Here is a 22593-nt window from a genome sequence, read left to right on the forward strand (position 1 = left end):
CTGGAACGTTATGGTAGCTTATACTCACCTTAGACACGAATATTACATGTCGTCTTGAGCAATTGCTGTTTTCCTACTTTTTCGACTTCTCTTGTCCCCGACGTTTCGTGCGACTGACGTTGTGGCGTAACATCACTTACGTTGCACATACATGGTCTTGAGCAATTACTACTATTTTCAGTTGTTTCTTGTCCCTGTATTTTGTTGCTTAACTTACCTTAGACATGGATACTACATGTCGTCTTGAGCAATTTCTGTTTATCTACTTTTCCAACTTGTCTTTTCCCTGAAATTTCCCCTTTTCCCTGAAATTTGCACATGCATGGTCTTCAGCAATGATAATTATTAAACAAACAAAAATGCCGTGCTCGTTCATGCCATTGTCATTCTATGCACATACACACACCACCACCACCACCACCACCACCACCACACAAGACACACACACACACCGATATTCACCGATTTACCTTCCTCTATCTCATTTATTCAGTCAACTCGTGACAAATCGGCTACAGAAAATTCTGTTGTACCAAAACCTGTTTAAAGTTGCCGAATTCGTGAAATCGACAAAATCGTCGATTTCGTGAAATCGATTGCCGATTTCGTGAAATCAGTTGCCGATTTCACGAATTCGACAACTTTAATCAGGCCTTTCACAATTTCGGCAATAGCCTGCCGAATTCGCGTTCTCGGCAAGCGATTGCCGATTTCACGAATTCGGCAAATAGGTTGCCGATTTCACGAATTCGGCAATTACCAGATTTCGTTACGACATATACAAACGTTGTTGTATAAAACAGCTGTACATTGTAATTTATTTCTAGCATTGTTGGCCCTGTCTTTCCAGCGCAACCAAAAGACGGGCGCAGTGGCGTGGTGGTAAGACGTCGGCCTCCTAATCGGAAGGTCGTGTGTTCGAATCCCGGTCGCTGCCGCTTTGAACTTCGGATAAGGCGCTATATAAATACCCGTTATTATTATTATTATAAAGGCACAGTAAGCCTCCCGTAAACCATCAAAGATACAATCAGGCTTTTATACACAGTACAAACACCCTTTCATTTAAACACTCACCGCTTGAGAACATCCTAGGTGCCCTCCGTAAAGAGCGAACAATTTTCAAAGAATTTATTTTTGCGTGGTTTATCTTACCCCTGAGCCATCGTGAACCCGTGTGATTCAGTTTCCCTTTTTCACAATGTAGTCGTCAGTTTAGTAATTTGAATGCTACTCGATGTGAGCTTATCTGCAATAGCACGTTTTTATGCACGAAACACACGGCTGTGGTTCACAAGAACTCTAGCGATGGCTTTTGACTGTTGAGAGGAACTGGCGATATGCATAAACCGTCGTCTGCTAAGACCCTTGCGTGACCCTGCTTCCGGGTTTTTCTTTTTTCAAACTTTCACAACTTCGAATTGTACTGATCTTGTCTTGATGAAAAAAGAATTCTTTTATGATTAAAGAATGTTTGTGTAACAAGCTGTCAATTTATTATTTAGATTTTAAAAGTTAGGTCTAGCGCAAAAACGCACCACGGTCCAAACGCATTCTGATAATCATCGATCCACGGCTATCGCCAGTGAGACCCGAAGGGAAGTAACTAATTTTTGACCTGAGTTCAGGATGGGTCCAAAAGGTGTCCGTGACAATCCGCAAAATTAATTCTTTAAAAATTGCTCGCTTTTTACGTAGGGCACCTAGGATGTTCCCGTTTGGTTTAAGCGTGTTTTATTAATTTCTTGTATACACGTTATAAACAGTAACAACATTAAGAACGTTAACAAGCAGACTGCTTATGGACACGTTCTAAAACTGATAATCAATACACATTCTAATAACAAGACATGGCGAACAAGTGATAACTTTAACCCTTTTCTTTCAATGAGAGAGAGAGAGAGAGAGAGAGAGAGAGAGAGATAGAGAGAGAGAGAGAGAGAGAGAGAGAGAGAGAGAGAGAGAGAGAGAGAGAGAGAGAGAGAGAGAGAGAGAGAGAGAGAGAGAGAATGCTTTGCTACATCTATTGCTGTCACTGTTATTATAATGTCAACTAATCGATGTTCCCGTTTGGTGAGCGTTCAAATGGAAGGGTGTTTGTACTGTGTGTAAAAGCCTGACAGTATCTGTGATGGTATATTCAACACGAAGAAGAAAAGAAAACATAAAGATTGGTTTCAGTCATTCATTGGGAAGCTTCCTGAAAAAACCCACAATTACTGGCATTCAAGCTTACAAAACAATATATCAAAGAGTCTTCTTTACGTGCAATTCGATAATTTCATTTCCTTTCTATCTGTGTTTTTTCTATAAGTATCTTTTATATACTTAAATTCTTCTGACACGCACACTGAGCTGTATCATGCTACTGTATAATACAGTGGGCTTTATGCAACGATTCGTGAGGGCCTCTTCATTGGTCAATATAAGCGCACAGGCTCCGAATATGGATATGTTGGGAATTCTGTTTTGTGTATTTGTTTTGCTTTTGTGTGTGTGCTGAGTGTCTTTCAATACTAATTCGCTTTAATTAGGCCTGATGGTTCTTTAAAAAAAGAACAACTCCTAAGCACAAAATGAAACTTCTTCGCAAGAAAGCAAGTTTGTGAACAGCATGCAACAACAAGTGATTCATAGTCGGGGCCCTTCCCCTAACTCACATTCACCGTGCACATAGTCTTTATTATTCGGTCTTTTATTGAATTCTTGCGGAGAATCGATTTATAGAATAACTGACATAGAAGCTGTTGGACAAAAAACATTCAAATTGTCTTGTGCATTCAAAGAACATTTCAGTGTGATTTTGCAAGTTTTGTGTTCAGTCACCTAAGGTGTGTTCTTCTTCTTTTTCATTATGTTTTATCTTTTTCTTCTTCTCTATAAAAAAATAAATGTCAATATTTTATTTTATTTGTATCGCCATTCGTTTTTGATTGATTTCACTTTATTCTGATCTTATCGACCTTTTTGTAGTGTCTCAGAGTAGCTTTATTATTATTACTATTATTGTGATCATTTTTATGCGCCTAATCTAGATATAGCCCTAGGCGCTTACATATTAATTGATATTAAATGCGTGTATGCATTATACGCTGGAATGTGCGTGCCACGACAATAAACGCATTGAACGTGTTTACAGTTAAAGGTTTAAACATCCATTATTGATCGCAATGGACATAATCCAGAAAGATGGAGTTCGATCGTGCGAAAATACAACAAACTAATTACTAAACAAATCAGCGCAAATGCGGTGCTTGATTGTGTTGTGTGCTTGCACACGAATCCTACCTTTTGCAGCACTCTTTGATTAATGGACACCGTTGAATCACTCTAAACAGAAGTGTTCCCTTTTTGAACACATTTCTGTATCATGTTTTAAACAATTAGTAGTACATAGTTCTACTGGAAAAAAGAGGCACACACCATAAACATTTGAACACTAATGAACACTATGTGTGCTACTTTTGCCAGTATAACTATGAACTATGTCGCAAAGTTGTCAACACGTGTCTCAAAAATGTGTTAACTAGTGGATAACTTCTGAAAAAGACCATACCAGCACATGCGCTGTCTCAAATCGCCGCAACGGGAACATACTTCAATGTTGGGTTTCTCATGATGAAATCACACATGGAAATTACTTTCAAATTAGTACAGTCGAACCTGCCCTAGCGTCAACCTCTCGATACCTGCCACCTGTCAACAACGACTACCCCGAAGGATCCTTGACGAGCTCTTTTTCTGTAATCACGCTTTCTGTAGCGACTACCTGTCTGTACATCTGTACTTCAACTGTTAAAACATGGATGTCAGAAAATAAACTCAAACTGAATGACGATAAGACCGAGGCGATGTGTTTCTCAAAATCCAAAAAAACTCACTCTCTTCCAAAAGCAGTAACACTCGGTGCTGTTAGCATTGATTTTGCAGATAAAGTCCGCGATCTTGGCGTCATTATTGACCGCGATCTGACTATGAAACAGCATGTCACCAAAACCTGCCAGGCCGCATACATTGAGTTGAAAAGGATTAGTTCAGTCCGCTCTTGTCTGACTGAAGAGGCCACCAAAACACTAATTTCTTCGTGTGTGCTATCTAGAATAGACTTTTGTAATTCAGTACTAATCGGTAGCCCCCAGACTATCATCCAACCACTGCAAAGGGTTCAACATTCAGCTGCAAGATTAATTTGTAAATCCTCCAAGAAGCAACCTTGTACTCCCCTTTTGAAATATCTGCACTGGCTTCCGGTCAATCAAAGAATTAAGTACAAAAGCTCGTGTCTCTGTTTTAAAATCATCACTGGTTCTGCACCTTCATATCTGTCTGAACTCGTAAACCTGTACGTCCCTTCCAGATCGCTGCGCTCTGCCGCTGACACTCGAATGTTCCGAATTCCAACAAAAAAAAGAAAAGTACATGGACAACGCGCATTTTCATTTGCTGCTGTTAAAACATGGAACTCCCTTCCTTATTCTGTCAGACATAGTCCATCCTATTCTTCTTTTAGATCAAATCTGAAAACGCACCTGTTCACACAGCATTTTCTAGACTAACCAGTAACTCCCAAACTGTCTGGTGACCCCTGCAGCAGCCAGTGATCTGGAAATCGTGTGCTGCTACTTTTTCTCTTTTCCTTGTGCAAACTGCAAATCGGTTTATCTATTTAGATAAATGGATGTGCATAAGCACGAGCTTGGTTTTGTGATTATAGCTGCGGCTTTTTTGTGTGTGTACGCCATGTATGCAGATTGTGTAGGTATATTAGTATTCATGTGTGAGTGCATGTGTATGTGTGTGTGTTGTATGTATGTGTGTGCGCCTGTCTGTATGCGTGTGTGTGTGTGTGTGTGCGTGTGTGTGTGTGTGTGTGTGTGTGTGTGTGTGTGTGTGTGTGTGTGTGAACGTGTGTCCGTGTGTATCTGTGCATGTGTGTGTTGATAGCATGTGTGTGTGTATGCGCACGCGTATGTGCGTGCGCACGCGTGGGTTTGTATTATTGTGACTGCATGGACTTCAACGATGAATTTGCTTTTGTACTCCTGTTCTTTTTGTGTCTTAATGCTGTATTTTGGTTTTGTACATGTGTATAGCAATGTCATTGTAAAGCGCTTAGAGCTTCTAGGTAAGCGCTCTATAAGTTTCCATTATTATTATTATTATTAGCGACTACCTGTCTGTAGCGACTACCACTCTGTAGCGACTACCTGTCTGTAGCGAATACCTGTCTGTAGCGACTACCTGTCTGTAGCGACTACCTGTCTGTAACGACTACCTGTCTGTAGCGACAGCTTTTGGTCGGTCCCTTGGATGGCCGTTATAGACAGGTTCGAATGAACTTGGAAACTTTAGTTATTTTTAGTTAATCACCTGCTGTAGGGAGTACACACACAGGCGGCGATTCTCGGAGCACTGTGACATCACCTTTGGTTCGTCTCAAAAATTCGCCCCTGACAGCAGTGAGACGTGCTGACATTTGTTGGATTCCGGATGAGGTTTCTAAAAAAAATTAAGGGTTTTATCTGCTAGAAGTATGCGTCCCAAATAGCGATGAGGAAAATTGTTCGATGGAGAATCGGGACTCCCGCGCAGAGGAGGGCTTCTTGTTGAAAACATTTGATTGATTATCATAGTAATGGAGCATTCTAGAGCAAATTATAACTAATCCTTCTTAGCCACGGTAAAATGCACACACACACACACACACACACACACACACACACACACACACACACACACACACACACACACACACACACACACACACACACACACACACATCGCCCCCCCCCCCTCCCACTTAGTTCCAACACACTTACTCCACTGACGCAAGTATGCAAAAAGGTAGCGATCATTATACGTTTGATTTCTTACCACAAGAGAATCGCGACAGAGGCTGTGTATCCCTAAACACAGTACCAGGGGGACAGTCTGACGTCAGCAGCATGTGACCAACGCTGGACTCATCAGCAACAAGGTCAAGGTCATTCACATCCAGTTGACCGGAACGGGCTCGTAGGTGTAGGTCACCAGTGAAGTTTTCTGCCTTTGTGTGATAGTGCTGTCGAATATAAATCTTGTTCGTGTTCATGTTTACATTAAAGAAATAAGAATGTGTTACAATAACGCTTTAATGTTTTTCGCAGTGCCACATACACTGCATTCGTCCGATTTGTTTTTAAAGATACGTGTATCTTCTTTCCCATGTAAATGATGTTATTTAACCTAATGATAACCACATATCTGTGCGGGTTTGTACATGGGGTATGTGTATCCTTTTATTTGTAGACATACTAAATACCAACAGTCTGAATGTATTCTTTGCTAAGCGATATTTTTTTCTTGTGCGGAATTGATTTTGTTAGTAACACATTTGTTAATTGATGTAATGAAGTCTGTTCTGACTTGTTGTTTGATCAAATCTGTAAACTAGCGACTTACAAAACTCGTGTAATGCTTTGTCATTATTTTTGCTAGAAAAAATAAATAGGACAAACTATGGGCAAGAATACCTTAAAAGCTTCCTCTGGTGTGTGACTGTCCTCGCTGTAAGGAATGGTGACGTGAAAAGTGACGAGTACAAACTGTGACGTCATGAAACCGGCGTGACGTCGTGCACGATACAGCCTTGACGTCAATTTGTCATCAAATTCAGTGTTTCTCCGACTGCGTGTTGGTACTGGGCTGCACACCACCTGCGCAAACGATAAAATATTAGTAAAAACAACAAAAATAATGACGTACTACTCACAAAATGTTACGTAGAGCACACCATGACGCTTTTATGTTATGTATTCGCTGACAGCATGCATGCTCTGTGTATGTTTGTGTGTGTGTATGCGTGTGAGTGTGTGTGTATGTGTGTGTGTTAAAGTGTGTGTGTATGTGTGTGCAGGGCCGTAGCAGCCTTACCGGCCACTCCGGCCATGGCCGGACCACTTTTTTGGTAAAAAAGAAAAAAAATCGTCTTCATAAGCTTCAGCGCTGTGTTAGGAGGAAGGAGGGGTCGTGACTTGTCACTGGTTGACATTCAGAAGACTATAACTCTAAACTAAAAGGCAAACTGCGTATGCGCCGACTGAGACGCATTACTGATGATACCACTGAGCCATCGCGTTTTGCACTGAAGAGACATCCGAGTTCTCTTCCTTCACGTTTTTCGTTTCCTGTAAGTTGAGGAGAACATAATGGCCAGGGACCGTACCTTTTTAATTTGTTATGGCCGGACCACTTTTAGGAGCTGTGTGTATGTGTGTGTGTATGTGTGTGTGTATGTGTGTGTGTCTGTGTGTGTGTGTCTGTGTGCCTGTATGTGCGTTTTACTGCTAATTGCATGGCTATATGAGTTGTTCTATTGATCTGACCGTTGGGGGGCAGTTTCTCACTAATTTTACGAAGCTGGTGAATCCGCTGTACCCTAAATTAGACACTCATGGTACGATTTGCTCAAAAACGCACGATAACGAATGATAATAAATCTATTCAAAACGGGTGAATGCGCTTCAGGCCGCTGCTTCTCTCCGGTGTTGGGAACAAAAAGCAGTTCAGAAGCGTCTCCTGGTTAGCAGGACTGCTTTCGCCGTCTATGACGCCACGGCCTAGTAACCGCCCCACGTACACGGTTCCATATGGGATTAAAGAGCAACTTGCGTAACAGATTTTGTTTCACTGAAAAAAAACAATTTTTTAGTTTCAAAACGAATTGAAAGGCACAAATTACCTCAATATTTTCAACAACACACCCGGCTGTGTTCTCACAAGCACCATTGTAGACAGACTGGCCAATGGCTGCAATAAAGGTATGACGTAGCTGCTCCAATGACTCATTGCAGTGCCCTGTGTAGTACAGCAAGTCACTCAAGATTCTGACTCTTCCCGGAACGGTTCGCGCTGCAATGGATAAACATGGTATACCTCAAAGCAAAACAGAAAACACAACAGAAACTAGTTTGGGTACATTCGTCATCACCTTTTCGTTAGGAAGTCGCTGATATCTTCAGGATGGTAGTGACAAGTAATACTAAAAAGGTTATAGTATTATTTCGTATAAACTGGGTGCCCCGTTAGGGGTTGAGTGCAAGCGCAGCATCCACACACTCATAGACACATCAACACACAGGAGGCGGATTCTGGTGGTGGTACTGTGTGCCTCTTCTGAAATTATTGTATTTCAACGACAGACGTTTACTGTAGAATGTGGGTCTTACCTACGCAGTCTGGAACAGATGCAGGTACCCAGAAGTCCTGGCCTTTGAAGCAGACAAAGCGACCATCTGTGGACTGTGGCACATCCCATGCTTTCTCACACGACAAGTAGCACTCCCACCCATTGTCACCAAAATAGCAGCTCAGGGCGCCGTTCGTGGGTGCTGTCAGCACTGGACATCTATCCTCTGGAACGACAATAGAAATAGTGACATAGATTCTGATTTATTTTTTGGCCTGTTTTTATCACACGCAAACAGTTTTAATATAGCAAAGTATTGATTTGATTTGTGTGTTTGGTGTGGTTTGAGTTTGTTCTTGCTCTTTATTTCTGTTTTGTTAATAGTATAAAATGTTCATGCATATTGGCCTAGTGGTAAGGCGTCCGCCCCGTGATCGGGAGGTCGTGGGTTCGAACCCCGGCCGGGTCATACCCAAGACTTTAAAATTGGCAATCTAGTGGCTGCTCCGTCTGGCGTCTGGCATTATGGGGTTAGTGCTAGGACTGGCTGGTCCGGTGTCAGAATAATGTGACTGGGTGAGACATGAAGCCTGTGCTGCGACTTCTGTCTTGTGCGTGGCGCACTTTAAATGTCAAAGCAGCACCGCCCTGATATGGCCCTTCGTGGTCGGCTGGGCGTTAAGCAAACAAACAAACAAACAAAAAATCATGCATAAACACCTTCTAATGGTTGATAACAATGAACCCGCATCTGGAAATTAACACACGCTTCTTCTTCTTCTTTGACAGCGTTCGACGGTTGTGTCACTCATAGTCTGAGGCCTGCTGATGTTATGAACTGGCAAGTTCGGCGCAGGTCTTTCACAGCCCCGCACAAGTTTAATTCCGGAGTTGTGCTCTCTGACCAAAACTGGTCACGCAAGGAGGCGAGGAGAGGGCACCTTTGCATAACATGATGTAGAATCTGTTCTTCCTCGCCACAGTCATCATGTTCTTACCTTTACACTGTGGCTTTCTGGAACCAATCCACCTCCACATCATGATTGGTGGGTGTGTGTTGTGGACACGTTCGCACGTTATGGTGTCTTGTCCCTGAAGTCTTAGACGGTAGCCCTGGGTACATCTCAGCGTACAGCCCGCTCCGTAGACGTGGCCGTTTGGACAGTGGTCTTGCATTGGACTTTGCCCCCCAGCAGACTCTGGTTGTAGGTCTGGTGCCCCGCACTGCAAAGCTAGATAAAAACAAAAATCAAAAAGCCCCGCCTTAAAGTACATCGGCAACTGAAAAGAAAAATTCACAGCCTGTTCTTGTTTTCGTTCGTAAGATGGGAATCACAGCTAAGCTATGTGTTTGATTAGGCAGCAAGTTATTATAGCTCCAAAAGCCAAAACAGACAAATTACTAATTTCCTAGAAACAGATGCATGATACCAAGATACAATGTAAATACAAAACAATCACTTTCAGCTATTTTACATAAAAGCGCATGCTATTAGAAAACAAACAAACAAACACACACACAGGGAAATCATAATTTTGTTCTAAACCTGTCACGGTGACGTTGAAATAACACGTATTCTTGTTTCCGCTGACGTCAGTAGCTTCATACGTCACAACCGTGGTGCCGGGCCCAAAAGAGCTTCCGGAAGTGGCGTCACTCTTCAACTGAATGCCGTCATCAGAGTTATCAGTTACGGTTGGAGTTGTCCAGTTGGCGATGGTTGGTTGACCAAATCGCGCTGCATGTAATGCAATATTGTTTGGACATTCGTTGACGAAGACTGGAGGCTGGACATCTGACGAAACAATAACGACCGGATTAGTATGTTAAGAATAAATAACTCTTTCTGTCAGAAATGTGAGAACAACATTTAAATAAATGTTTGTTTCCTTGCATGTTTGTTCGCGTGTGTGTTTGTGTTTGTGTGTATCCTTGTTTGTTCTAACATGATTCTGATGATCAATGGATGTGGAAATCGTCACCCTAATGACTTGTCTCGCACACAAAAATTCACACAAAAAAACAGGTTCAGGCACACCCAGACAGACAAGAAAGATTTAAAACAAAAAGGCAGACAGGCAGGCAGACAGAAAGACACAACCAGTCCACCACCAACCCTTTCTCCCCACCACCACAGCACAAATAGCATTACATGAGATTTACATTAAGAAGAAGAAAAAGAAGAAAAGAAAAAGAAGAAGAAGAAGAAAAAGAAGAAGAAGAAGAAAAAGAAAAAGAAGAAAAGAAAAGGAAGAAGAAAAAGAAAAAGAAGAAGAAAAAGAAAAAGAAGAAAAAAATGAAAAAGAAGAAAAAGAAGAAAAAGAAAAAGAAGAAAAAACAAGTCGCGTAAGGCGAAATTACTACATTTAGCCAAGCTGTGGAACTCACAGAATGAAACTGAACGTAGTCCGCCGCTAGTGCAAAAGGCAGTGAAAGTGACGAGCCTGTTTGGCGCGGCAGCGGTTGCGCTGTGCTTCATAGCACGCTTTACTGTACCTCTCTTCGTTTTAACTTTTTGAGCGTGTTTTTAATCCAAACATATCATATCTATATGTTTTTGGAATCAGGAACCGACAAGGAATAAGATGAAAGTGTTTTTAAGTTGATTTCGACAATTTAATTTTGATCATAATTTTTATATTTGTAATTTTCAGAGCTTGTTTTTAATCCAAATATAACATATTTATATGTTTTTGGAATCAGGAAATGATAAAGAATAAGATGAACGTAAATTTGGATCGTTATATATGTATATTTTTTTTTTTTACAATTTTCAGATTTTTAATGCCCAAAGTCATTAATTAATTTTTAAGCCACCAAGCTGAAATGCTATACCGAAGTCCGGCCTTCGTCGAAGATTGCTTCGCCAAAATTTCAATCAATTTGATTGAAAAATGAGGGTGTGACAGTGCCGCTTATACTTTTACAAAAAGCCGGATATGACGTCATCAAAGACATTTATCGAAAAAAAGAAAAAAAGGTCCGGGGATATCATGCCCAGAAAATCTCATGTAAAATTTCATAAAGATCGGTCCAGTAGTTTAGTCTGAATCGCTCTACACACAAACACACGCACAGACAGACAGACACACACACACACACACACACACACACATACACCACGACCCTCGTCTCGATTCCCCCTCTACGTTAAAACATTTAGTCAAAACTTGACCAAATGGAAAAAGAAGAAAAAGAAAAAGAAGAAGAAGAAGAAGAAGAAGAAGAAGAAGAACAACAACAACAACAACAACAACAACAACAACAACAACAACAACAACAACAACAACAGCAACAACAACAACAACACAGAAACAACACAAAAACAAGTACTCCTACTCAATCATTACCTTCACAGTGACCAGCAGCAGTCCAAGTTTCATTTTCTTGACACTGTACGACCATTTGACCTTCACCCCTGTAGCCACTGTCACAGGTCAAGGTACACTCAGCCGGACTCTGATGTCCTCTGGGGCAGGAAAACTGACCATGGACGACGGTCGGTGGAGCCGGACAGAAGACAGCTGTAAACATTTTTCAATGATTTCTTGTAAGAAATCGCGAGGTGTTGTTGTTGTTATTGTTATTGTTTGACAGCTCAATGACTTTGCAAAACAGTATATAAATCTTACAGGAATAGTGACATAAATTAAAGCAACCAGCCCACCCCTCCAACTAAAAACACACCAACACACACGTACACGCACACACACAAATAAACACACACACACACACACACACACACACACACACACACACACACACACACACACACACACACACACACACACACACACACACAACCTTTCTGTTCATATTAAACACTATTTAACTTATCTAAGATGTGACAATGTTGTGTTACCTTCGCAAGATGGATACGATGCGCTCCACGTCTCTGTTTCCAGGCAAGCCAAGGTCCGTTGGCCTCTCAGTCTGTAACCATGGTTACATGACACGGTGCACACAGAGCCTTCCACGTGACCCGCTGTGCAGGAGATCTGACCGTTGGATGGACTGCTGAACGGTTGACACTCTCTAACTGAAAGAAACATATATGGAACATTCTTGATTGATCCTAGGCTTTTTTGCCTTCTAATTATAAGTGACCAGTTTAAATGCCTTCTCTATCCACAAGCCATTGTTTCAGTTGAACCTGTATTCAATAACGATAACTCAGACCACCACCATCTCTCTCTCTCTCTCTCTCTCTCTCTCTCTCTCTCTCTCTCTCTCTCTCTCTCTCTCTCTCTCTCTCTCTCTTCTTCCACCCCTTAGCCTACCTGTTCACAAACCTTCACCCATACAAATATATATAACTATTCTGATGGACACGTGGGGGAATTCGGGGGCTGTGATTGGATGGTCTCACACTACCCTTTTCCGATCATCAAAGCATAATGCCATTTTTGCCACAAAGACGCATGGTTCCGGTTTCTTCTTATGTGACAAGTTGACAGACGATGCCATTTGCTTTGTGTGTGTTTTTGTCGTTGCTTAATGTACATGACATACATTACGTGTAAAATCCAGTTCTTTAACAGGCAACAAACCTTGCAAATTTCCAGAAGCTGCTATCTGAAGCGACCTATCTCTGATTCTAGCAAACGATCTCTCCAATGTTTAACACAAAATCAGCAAACTCTCCTGTCACATAGAACGTCCATTGTATAGTGCAATGTTGAAATGAAGTTTTCGGTCTGAAACATTTAGTCGTTTCTTCTGAGACAATCCTTGTTCTCTTATCATCTACAGATTTACCGCAGTCTTCACCACGCGAATTCCCAACAGACGTCAGACTTTCGAACATACAATCTACGTAGGCAAGCATTATACGTCATGACGTCATATGATTCCTAGCATATTGACGTAATGCTAAACATCCGGTTATCTCGAGTTTTCTCCCTAAATACATGTCCGTGTGTTTTTCAATGTTCGGTTATTTCCGTGGCTTCATGCGGAAAGGGAACCGTCGTCTGCAATCAACAACATGGACCATTCTGGTACTTGTTGCTGACAAAAACATGATTTTAACACAGAATGTAAAGTCAGAATAGCTATATAAACACTATTGTGTTTTCATCGTAGCAATAGGGTCCGATATTTAGACTCGAACATGTATAATGCGACTCGTCTTCGACTCGTCGGCATTATACTTGTCTCGTCTAAATATCGGGCCCTATTGCTACGCTGAAAACACAATAGCTGTTAATGTTAAATGTAAGTATATTGTATGTACAGGCCAATGTATATTTGTAAATATGTGTTTATACAAAACAACAAAACAAAACAAGTCGCGTAAGGCGAAAATACAATATTTAGTCAAGTAGCTGTCGAACTCACAGAATGAAACTGAACGCAACGCAACGCAGCAAGACCGTATACTCGTAGCATCGTCACTCCACCGCCCGTGGCAAAGGCAGTGCACGTGGAATGGACAAGAAGAGCGGGGTATTCGTTGCGCTGAGAAGGATAGCACGCTTTTCTGTACCTCTCTTCGTTTTAACTTTCTGAGCGTGTTTTTAATCCAAACATATCATATCTATATATTTTTGGAATCAGGAACCGACAAGGAATAAGATGAAAGTGTTTTTAAATTGATTTCGGGGAAAAAAATTTGATAATAATTTTTATATATTTAATTTTCAGAGCTTGTTTTTAATCCGAATATAACATATTTATATGTTTTTGGAATCGGCAAGTGATGGAGAATAAGATAAACGTAAATTTGGATCGTTTTATAAATTTTTATTTTTTTTTACAATTTTCAGATTTTTAATGACCAAAGTCATTAATTAATTTTTAAGCCACCAAGCTGAAATGCAATGCCGAACCCCGGGCTTCGTCGAAGAGTACTTGACGAAAATTTCAACCAATTTGGTTGAAAAATGAGGGCGTGACAGTGCCGCCTCAACTTTCACGAAAAGCCGGATATGACGTCATCAAAGACATTTATCAAAAAAATGAAAAAAACGTTCGGGGATTTCATACCCAGGAACTCTCATGTCAAATTTCATAAAGATCGGTCCAGTAGTTTAGTCTGAATCGCTCTACACACACACACAGACAGACGCACATACACCATACCCTCGTTTCGATTCCCCCTCGATGTTAAAATATTTAGTCAAAACTTGACTAAATATAAAAACTGAACGAAACAAACGGAGTCAGTTAAACAAACCGTTCTTTCAGTTTAAACGAGCTTGCCAGAATGTGTGCATGTGGTAAGAGCATAAAAATTTTTCCATTTGGACACATACAAAAAATCAAGTGTGTGTACAACCTTAGATCCATGGTCGTGTGCATGAGATGTGTTTGTTGTTGGTTGATATCTATAGATACAGTGTATTGTTCTCTTGAGAGCGAAACGCACCTGATCACATTAAGACACTTTCAAACATTGAACGTGTTAGATATTTTCTCTTGAAAAAAGAAGATTTGAAGTCGTTTTCTGCCTATTTTATGATTGATCACAAGAACGTCGAAGCAAGCAACAACTCGCTCATACAAGTCTGGACGTTCCCGTAAGGCACAGTATCTTTCCAGTATGCCCTTATTTTCTTACATAATACAACTACTGTAACCAACCTTCAATGATGACCTTGAACGTGCATGATTCCACGTTGCCTGCTGTGTCCGTTGCATTTATCCAAACAGTGTGCACTCCGGGACCTACCCTTGACCCTTTGCCCGGGTCACTGGTCAAGGTCACCAGGCCCCCACTGTTGTCAGTAGCAACGGGGTCAGTCCAGGTCACGGTGACTGGAACGCGCAGAGGACCAGAGAACACGTGTTGATTGGTCGGACATCCATTGGTGAATATTGGTGCCTCCACATCTGTTTATGAAACAGAGTAATATGATATCAGATCGGATGGTCTCCTTGTTGTTCAAGATGAATACCTCTGTGACTTGAATATTATATTTTGTTTCTGTTTAACTATTTGTGTTGTTGCCGCTCATGCAGGATAAGACATTGCTTTGTCTGGTAGCTTCCTGTACGTTTCAAACAAGGAACAAATAAAGAAAAAAAGAACAATACAACAAGGTTGCTTTCAACAGATCTTGTGATCGAGTGTGTGAAAAAAGATTCCTGTTCACGCGTGTGAATATGAATACATATCAATGTAAAGGACAGACACCAACGGGGGATTAATATTGATCTTTAAAAAGTAGTGCATATTTCAACCGTAAATACGGGTGTTTGAAATATCCATGACAAATAGCATAGTTACTGCAACAATTGAAAATTACAAAGAATTATTAAAAACGATAAAAGGTGTACCGTCACATGGATCTGTTTTTGTCCATGACCCAGAACTGGTGCAGTTGATGTACTTGGCTCCTGTGTGTCTAAAACCAGCGTTGCAGAGAATATTACAGTTCTGATCAAAAGTGAAGCCCATTGGACACAGAACCCGGCCACCGGACACGTTACCTGGGTTCCCGCAGGACACAGCTGCAGAAGAAAATAAGTACCAGATATATAACCACATAATATAATTGGACTGTTCTTTGTAAGCCAAAAAACGCCTATTGAAAAAAGTACCCGATCACATGACACATTTTCAGGGATTCCACAGTCATAGTACAGCTGTAACAGAAATAGTATTCTAGCCAGTTCAGAAACAATACATGTAGCGCAGTGTCAGGTTTTTGTAACACAGGGTTGGCTGTACCAGAAGGGAAAATTGGAGAAAGCCTTCAGCCCTTGTAGCATGTCTGTTTTGGAACGAACAGGAATATCAATTACAATCACAAACAACAACACATTAAATATCGTGACATTGACAAAAGTCTGCACTCGTACAGTCGGAAAGCCTGTGTTTTTCGGGTGTAAACAAAATATTGGACGTTTGTTTGTTTGTTTTTATCGTTGATAGTATTGGCACCACAAATAACAGAAGAGAAAGTAAACTAATTCAGGGTTATATACACATTCAGTTTGATTTGTTTTTATTAACATCTGAATATAAAGTGTATCAGGTGAGTTAAACTCACGTTCACAGGAGGGTAAGCCTGCGCTCCAGACTGCTTGAGACGATTCATTCCCTTGTGCACACAAGAATAGGAACAATTGGCTCCCATGGCGTTAGATTTGGCACCTGTGCAATTCCAGGATCCGTCAGCAAAGCTGGGCAACTCTTGGCAATAACGCACTGAAATAGAATAAAATCCGAAAGATTCCCAAATCAAGAAAACAAAACAAGGCCATGTGATGAATGAAACTGGCTCCTGTACAATTCCTAAATCCATCAGTTAAGCTGGGCAGCTCTTGGCAATAACGCACTGTCTAACATAAAATCCGATCCGAAACATGTAAACTGGTAATGTTTCATGATCAAGACAAAAATGCAAGATTAGGCGATGAATGGATTTGATTCCTGGGCCTGAGTGCAAAACTAAGCAACTTGTGACCATAACGCAATTTAGTGAAATAAGATTTGAAACAAATTAATGGACTGCATCACAATTAAGACACCAACATTAAATTAGGTGAAAAACAAAACGTTTAGTAAAATGCAATACAAAAACATTCGTAACTGTTTGTTATGTCAGTTAGATTATTAAACGTTGCCGCTTGTGAAACGGGAACAAAAGCGGAAAGTATTTGCTTGAATGACAGTCCAGTTTGCCAATAATTTCTCAGAAAATTGTTGATTAGCTTCAAGAAGCAGCAGTGTGCAGAAGACCAAGGTTAAGCTGTTTGAACAAAGCAACAGCATAACAAATCTAAGCTGCATTGCTAATTAGTGAAATTACATTTACCCTCTCCCGTTCACGTGTACCCCCTCCCGTTTGCACACACACACACACACGCACAAACACACACACACACACTCACACACACACACACACACACAAACTCACACACACACACACACACACACACACACACACAAACTCACACACACACACACACACACACACACACACACACACACACACACACACACACGAACACGCCAACACACACGCACACACACACACACACACATACACACACACACACACACAAATACAAATTAATACAAATTAAGAATAATAAACACAGAAAGATGTTAAGCAGATTAAGGACTAGCACACATTGTCTAAAAATTGAAAGTGGAAGACATCAGAATATCCCTAAAGAAAATCGTCTTTGTATTGAATGCAATGTCATAGAAGATGAAATACATTTTCTAGATAAATGCAATAAATATGTTAAATTAAGGGATGAATTTAAAGAAGATGCTTCACATATCAATATGAAATATGCTAACAAAAATCCAAGTAACTTATTTTTAGAAGACGAAGTTCAAGTTCGTCTTGGCAAATTTGTTACGGATTGTTTTAGCATTGTATAATGCATTATTATTATTTGTTGTTTGTTGTGTCAATAACTTTACTGGTTCATGACAATAAACATTATTCTATTCTATTCTATTCTATTCTATTCACACACACACACATACACAAACTCACACACACACACACACAGACAAACACACACACACACACACGCACACGCAAACACACACACACACACACACACACACACACACACACACACACACACACACACACACACACACACACCTCATACTGCTTTTGCTTATTTCTGGACAGCCCGGGACTTACCTACGACAGTGACGGTGAAGTGACACTCTGCAGTTGCACCGTGGCTGTCAGTGGCTCTGTAGCCAATCAGAGTCGACCCCTCGCTGAACTCGCTTCCTGGGGCGGGACCTTGAATTTGATGAACTCTGAAATAAATGTGAATAGTTTTGTTGATATCAGGCAAAACAATGGAAGAAAACATAGTGGATATTAAAGAGTAGTAGTTCCGTTGTCCACTTCAGTGCATATATTTTGCCCGTATAATTCAATTGACTGGATCTGATCGTTTGTGACAATCAGCGTGCTGTATACGCATGTACTCCGACTAACAAAGACTGCTATCGTTCTAAAATCAAGAATACAAAAAAAAGGTTCGGTATACAGAAATTAGTTTATTTCAGTTGTATAATCAAAACGAAACATCTATAAGGACTAACCTTTCGGCCTTTAAACCTGACACTCAGAATGCACAGCAGACACAAGTATTTGTTCAAAGATACGGTTTAGAAAATTGATCAGCTACATAACTGTTCTAACCGAGTAAGATGACTGCCTCTCCGTTTGTCCCCCAAATTGGAAAAGTGGTTTTTACTTACGTAGGGGTACCGTGATCATCCGTTGCCCTGGGTAACGGCCAGGTAACATTGGAGGTTATCTCCCCTGGTGCCGCTTGCCGAGTGATATCAGCCGGACAGGTGTGAGAAGGTGGCTCATTTGGAGGATCATCGTCATCATCACTACCTAGATAAGAGGGATATCAATTCAACATTCTTTTGATTTATGTGATAAAAGTGACTAAACGTCATCCTCATCTTAATGGAACTGATATGAGACACTGCGGTGTGAATTGGAATGACATTGTTAAAGGTAGAGATCTTCTCGTTAGATCAATTTAAAACACCACCTGCCGTCCAGCCAATCGCAGTGCTGTGCTCCAGCGTCAACCAATATGGTGAATGAAATGGCTGTGTGTGTGTACAGACACGGGCAACAGGCGATTGTAGCTTTAATCTGGACTGTATTCTGCTTTGAACTTACGTGGACGACCGCCTTAATGACCACAGTGCTGACACACTGTCAGATCATCGCATTACTTTATCCCAACGCCATAATATGTGTGAAGTTAAAATACTAGGATACCGTCAATACCAGAAGGAAAGGATCGCCGAACTTGTTTCCATCACAACGAGCTTGACCCCCTACCAGGCTTCCTCTTCACCAAGTGTCTGGACAAGCTCCTGTCGTCTATCACAGATATCATCAACATATCCCTGGCCACAGGCGTCGTTCCCGACTGCTTCAAGTCTGCCGTTGTCCGCCCACTCATCAAGAAACCCGGCCTTGACGTCAACGAGTTGAAGAACTACCGTCCTGTGTCCAACCTGCCCTTCCTCTCCAAGCTTCTGGAGCGTATCATCCTGGAGCAGTTGAGCGCCCACCTGTCTCGAAACTCGCTGATGCCAGTGTACCAGTCAGCGTACCGCCCTCACCACAGCACCAAGACGGCGCTCCTGCTAATCACCACGGACCTCCTGAACGCAACAGATAGCGGTCTCGTCTCTGCCCTTGTGCTGCTGGACCTTTCCGCGGCCTTCGACACGATCGACCACCAGCTACTCGTCGATCGCCTCAGTTCCACGTTCGGCATTCACGACACCGCCCTCTCTTGGTTCCGGAACTACCTCCAGAACCGCTCTCAGACTGTCACCACTGATTCGTTCTCTTCTCAGCCTGTCCCTGTCTGCTTCGGCGTCCCACAAGGGTCTGTCCTCGGCCCTGTCCTTTTCACCCTGTACACCCAACCCCTCTCCCTGGTCATCGAACGCCACGGCTTGAACTACAACTCCTTTGCCGATGACACGCAGCTCCAGAACAGCGCCAAGCCGGAGGACGTTGACCATCTCCTGGGATCCATCTCCAGTTGTTTCACTGACATCAAGAACTGGATGACTGAGAACAAGTTGAAGCTGAACAGTGAGAAGACGGAGGCCCTTCTCGTTGGAACACGACAGAAGATTGCTTCCCTCACTGTGACCGACCTCCAGCTGGATGACGCGACTGTTCCATTCTCCCCTGCTGTCAAGAGCCTTGGCGTCTTTCTTGACTCCACTCTCTCCATGCAGACACACATCTCCTTCATCATCAAGACCTGCTTTTTCCACCTACGACGCATCGCCTCCATCCGTCGCTACCTCACCCACGACGCCTGTGTCAAGCTGGTTGTCTCCCTCATCTTCAGTCGTCTGGACTACTGCAACTCCCTTCTGGCTGGCCTCCCCGCCTCATCCAACCATGGCCTACAACGAGTCTAGAACGCTGCTGCCAGGCTGACGTTGAGGAAGACGAAGCGAGACCACATCACCCCCCTACTTTGCTCCTTGCACTGGCTCCCTGTCTACACCCGAATCTCCTACAAACTGTCCACTCTGGTCTACAAGTGTCTCAACGACTCTGCTCCCGAGTACCTTCAATCCTCCTTGGACCTGTACACCCAGCCCTCCGACCGTCCTCTTCGTTCTGCTGCTGACCCACTCCGCCTTCACATCCCTCGCTCGAAACTCGCATCCGCTGGTCAGCGTGCATTTCCCTCCGCGGGCCCCTCCGTCTGGAACTCCCTGCCGCTTGAGCTTCGCCAGAGCCACTCTCTTGACGCGTTCAAGAGTAGGTTGAAGACTCAGTTCTTCCCGTAGCTGGCTGCGACTTTCATGTTCGACGTGATGTGTTGTGCCCCAAAAGACATTCTTGTGCTGTGCTCTGTGAGAGATGTTTTCTTTGTGCTTAATATTATTTTGTTTGGACCTAGCTATTGATGTGTATAATTGTTGTTAAACAGTTGTTTGTTGTATGTTTATCAGGGTTTGCTGGTGTGTGATAGGGTTCGTGTCCGTCTGTAGATGTTAGTTTCTTTGTTAGTCCTGTGTTGACAACTCTTCGACAAGCGGTTAGAACTGTACCCACGGAATACGCGCTATATAAGCTTCATATTGATTGATTGACAACGGAAGTGCGCGAGCGAAACACAGTAGTACATGTCACACCAAGGCTAGATTGAAACAAAACTGTTTGTAGACCTCATCTGAGCAGAACATGACAGATCCTTAAGCGGAAAGAGAGACAGAGACAGACAGACAGTCAGCCAACCACCAGACCGACCGACAGACTGACAGAAAGACACAGACTCACCCCACCACAACCAAAAGAAACGACGGGGCCTGCCGGTCCTACCCGCCAAACCTGAAATGTATATTAGAACGAACAATGTAAGGATGCCTACGCAATTAATAATAATGTATCGATTGACAATTGCATTTCCATAAACGCACGCACACACACGCCCCCCCCCTAACACACACACACACACACACACACACTCTCCCATGCCCCAAACAAAGTATGAACAAACAAATTAGCCATACATAATTATATTTAATGTATGTAAAGCTACTAGCAATTGATATACTACATGTATACACACACAACTATCGTGGTCTTCCGAGCCGTAAATAAATAATTATTTAACTGCATGTTTAAGAGATGAAGTGAAATAGGGAGCGTGTCGGGTGTGAATGGGCAGGGATGTCCAGGTCACGTAAGGGAAGAATTAAACTGAAAGACATCACTTGGTTTATACAGCCACAATTGAACACCATTTTTAAGACCTTCGATCTAAGACTTCCTCTCTTTTCTCAGATGTTCTGTTCATAGCCGCTGTGCGTGTACTGTACCCCCATTTGAAGACTACATCCCTTTTAAGACACAGTGCTTCGGAGGTCTTTAAAAAAAGGGGGATTGTCCACTATACCTTGTGGAGTCCATTTGCCAGAAACACATTTCTTTACGGCAACCTTGACTGTGTGACTGCACACGCTTCCTTCTCCGACGTACTTGCTTCCGTCACAGTACTCGTATGACGTGACCCAGCATTTGTAATGTTCGTCATTAATGAGCTCATTCATTGGACAACGCTCCGTCGGGGCGAGATTGTTCTGTTCGGTGGACACGAACAAACTTGAAAACCAATGTTGATATAATTCAAACAGAAAAACAATAAATAAAGAAGCATAATAATTCTAAAACACAGTGTGTGCATCCTGTCATGACAACGTTTGAAGACGACACAAAACACACATTATTAACAACAACAACAACAACAACAACAACTGCAACAGCAACAACAACAACATTAATAACAACAACAACACAAACTCTTCTGGTTAATAATGCAATATGTCATGCTCCCTCTAATCTTAAAAGAAATAACTAAAATTATTCCCCCCTCTGCTTCTTTACCTCTGTAAACTTGTAGAGCTAGTTATTTTTCGATAATGACCCAGCAACCAAACAAATAACGAGCCAGCAACAGCCTGAATCCTCGATAGTGCAATGGGTTGAGAAGCTGTTCTGTTTTGGTACTATTTTTGCGACTGAAAAGTTCCGAACGCTCTATACGTACGAAATATACATCTCTGGAGCAAACAATACAAACATACCGCATTTAAATTAACAACTACAGGCCTGAACACATGAATCTCCATATAAAATCCATGAGTTCGGTTGTTTTCTGAATCTAGATCTGCCGTGCACAAACAGTTCATCACAAGCAAATTCCCAAGGCAAGTAACTCATACTCTTGCCGACAAGAGTAGTTCCCCTTCTTTTAACGCAGTTTCTTCGACAACACTGACTGCAATCCGACGGTCAGTTTTCAACAATATTTCATTTTATAAACAGATCACACGCAACCAAATGCACACATCTCATCAATTTAAACAACATAAAGCGGTTTCATACACTATTTTCCACAGAAAACAACTTCATGCAGTAATTAA

General features: G+C 41.9%; 1 protein-coding gene across 1 annotated transcript in view; it reads right to left on the minus strand.

Annotated features, from left to right (window-relative positions):
* Window positions 1-16221, minus strand: part of LOC138961727 (P-selectin-like) — a 52737-nt gene extending 36516 nt beyond the window's left edge. The window contains exons 1-11 of the mRNA XM_070333401.1: window positions 16166-16221; window positions 15450-15623; window positions 14754-15002; window positions 12031-12207; window positions 11519-11692; window positions 9715-9963; window positions 9166-9399; window positions 8208-8393; window positions 7721-7890; window positions 6513-6695; window positions 5875-6061 (exon numbers count right to left, since the gene is read on the minus strand). Of these exons, the coding sequence (XP_070189502.1) occupies window positions 5875-6061; window positions 6513-6695; window positions 7721-7890; window positions 8208-8393; window positions 9166-9399; window positions 9715-9963; window positions 11519-11692; window positions 12031-12207; window positions 14754-15002; window positions 15450-15570 (1930 nt within the window). The 5' untranslated portion in view covers window positions 15571-15623; window positions 16166-16221. The remainder of the gene's footprint in view (window positions 1-5874; window positions 6062-6512; window positions 6696-7720; window positions 7891-8207; window positions 8394-9165; window positions 9400-9714; window positions 9964-11518; window positions 11693-12030; window positions 12208-14753; window positions 15003-15449; window positions 15624-16165) is intronic.
* Window positions 16222-22593: the final 6372 nt, after the last annotated feature.

Source organism: Littorina saxatilis, linkage group LG3 (genome assembly GCF_037325665.1).
Source record: "Littorina saxatilis isolate snail1 linkage group LG3, US_GU_Lsax_2.0, whole genome shotgun sequence".
Lineage (NCBI taxonomy): Eukaryota > Metazoa > Mollusca > Gastropoda > Littorinimorpha > Littorinidae > Littorina > Littorina saxatilis.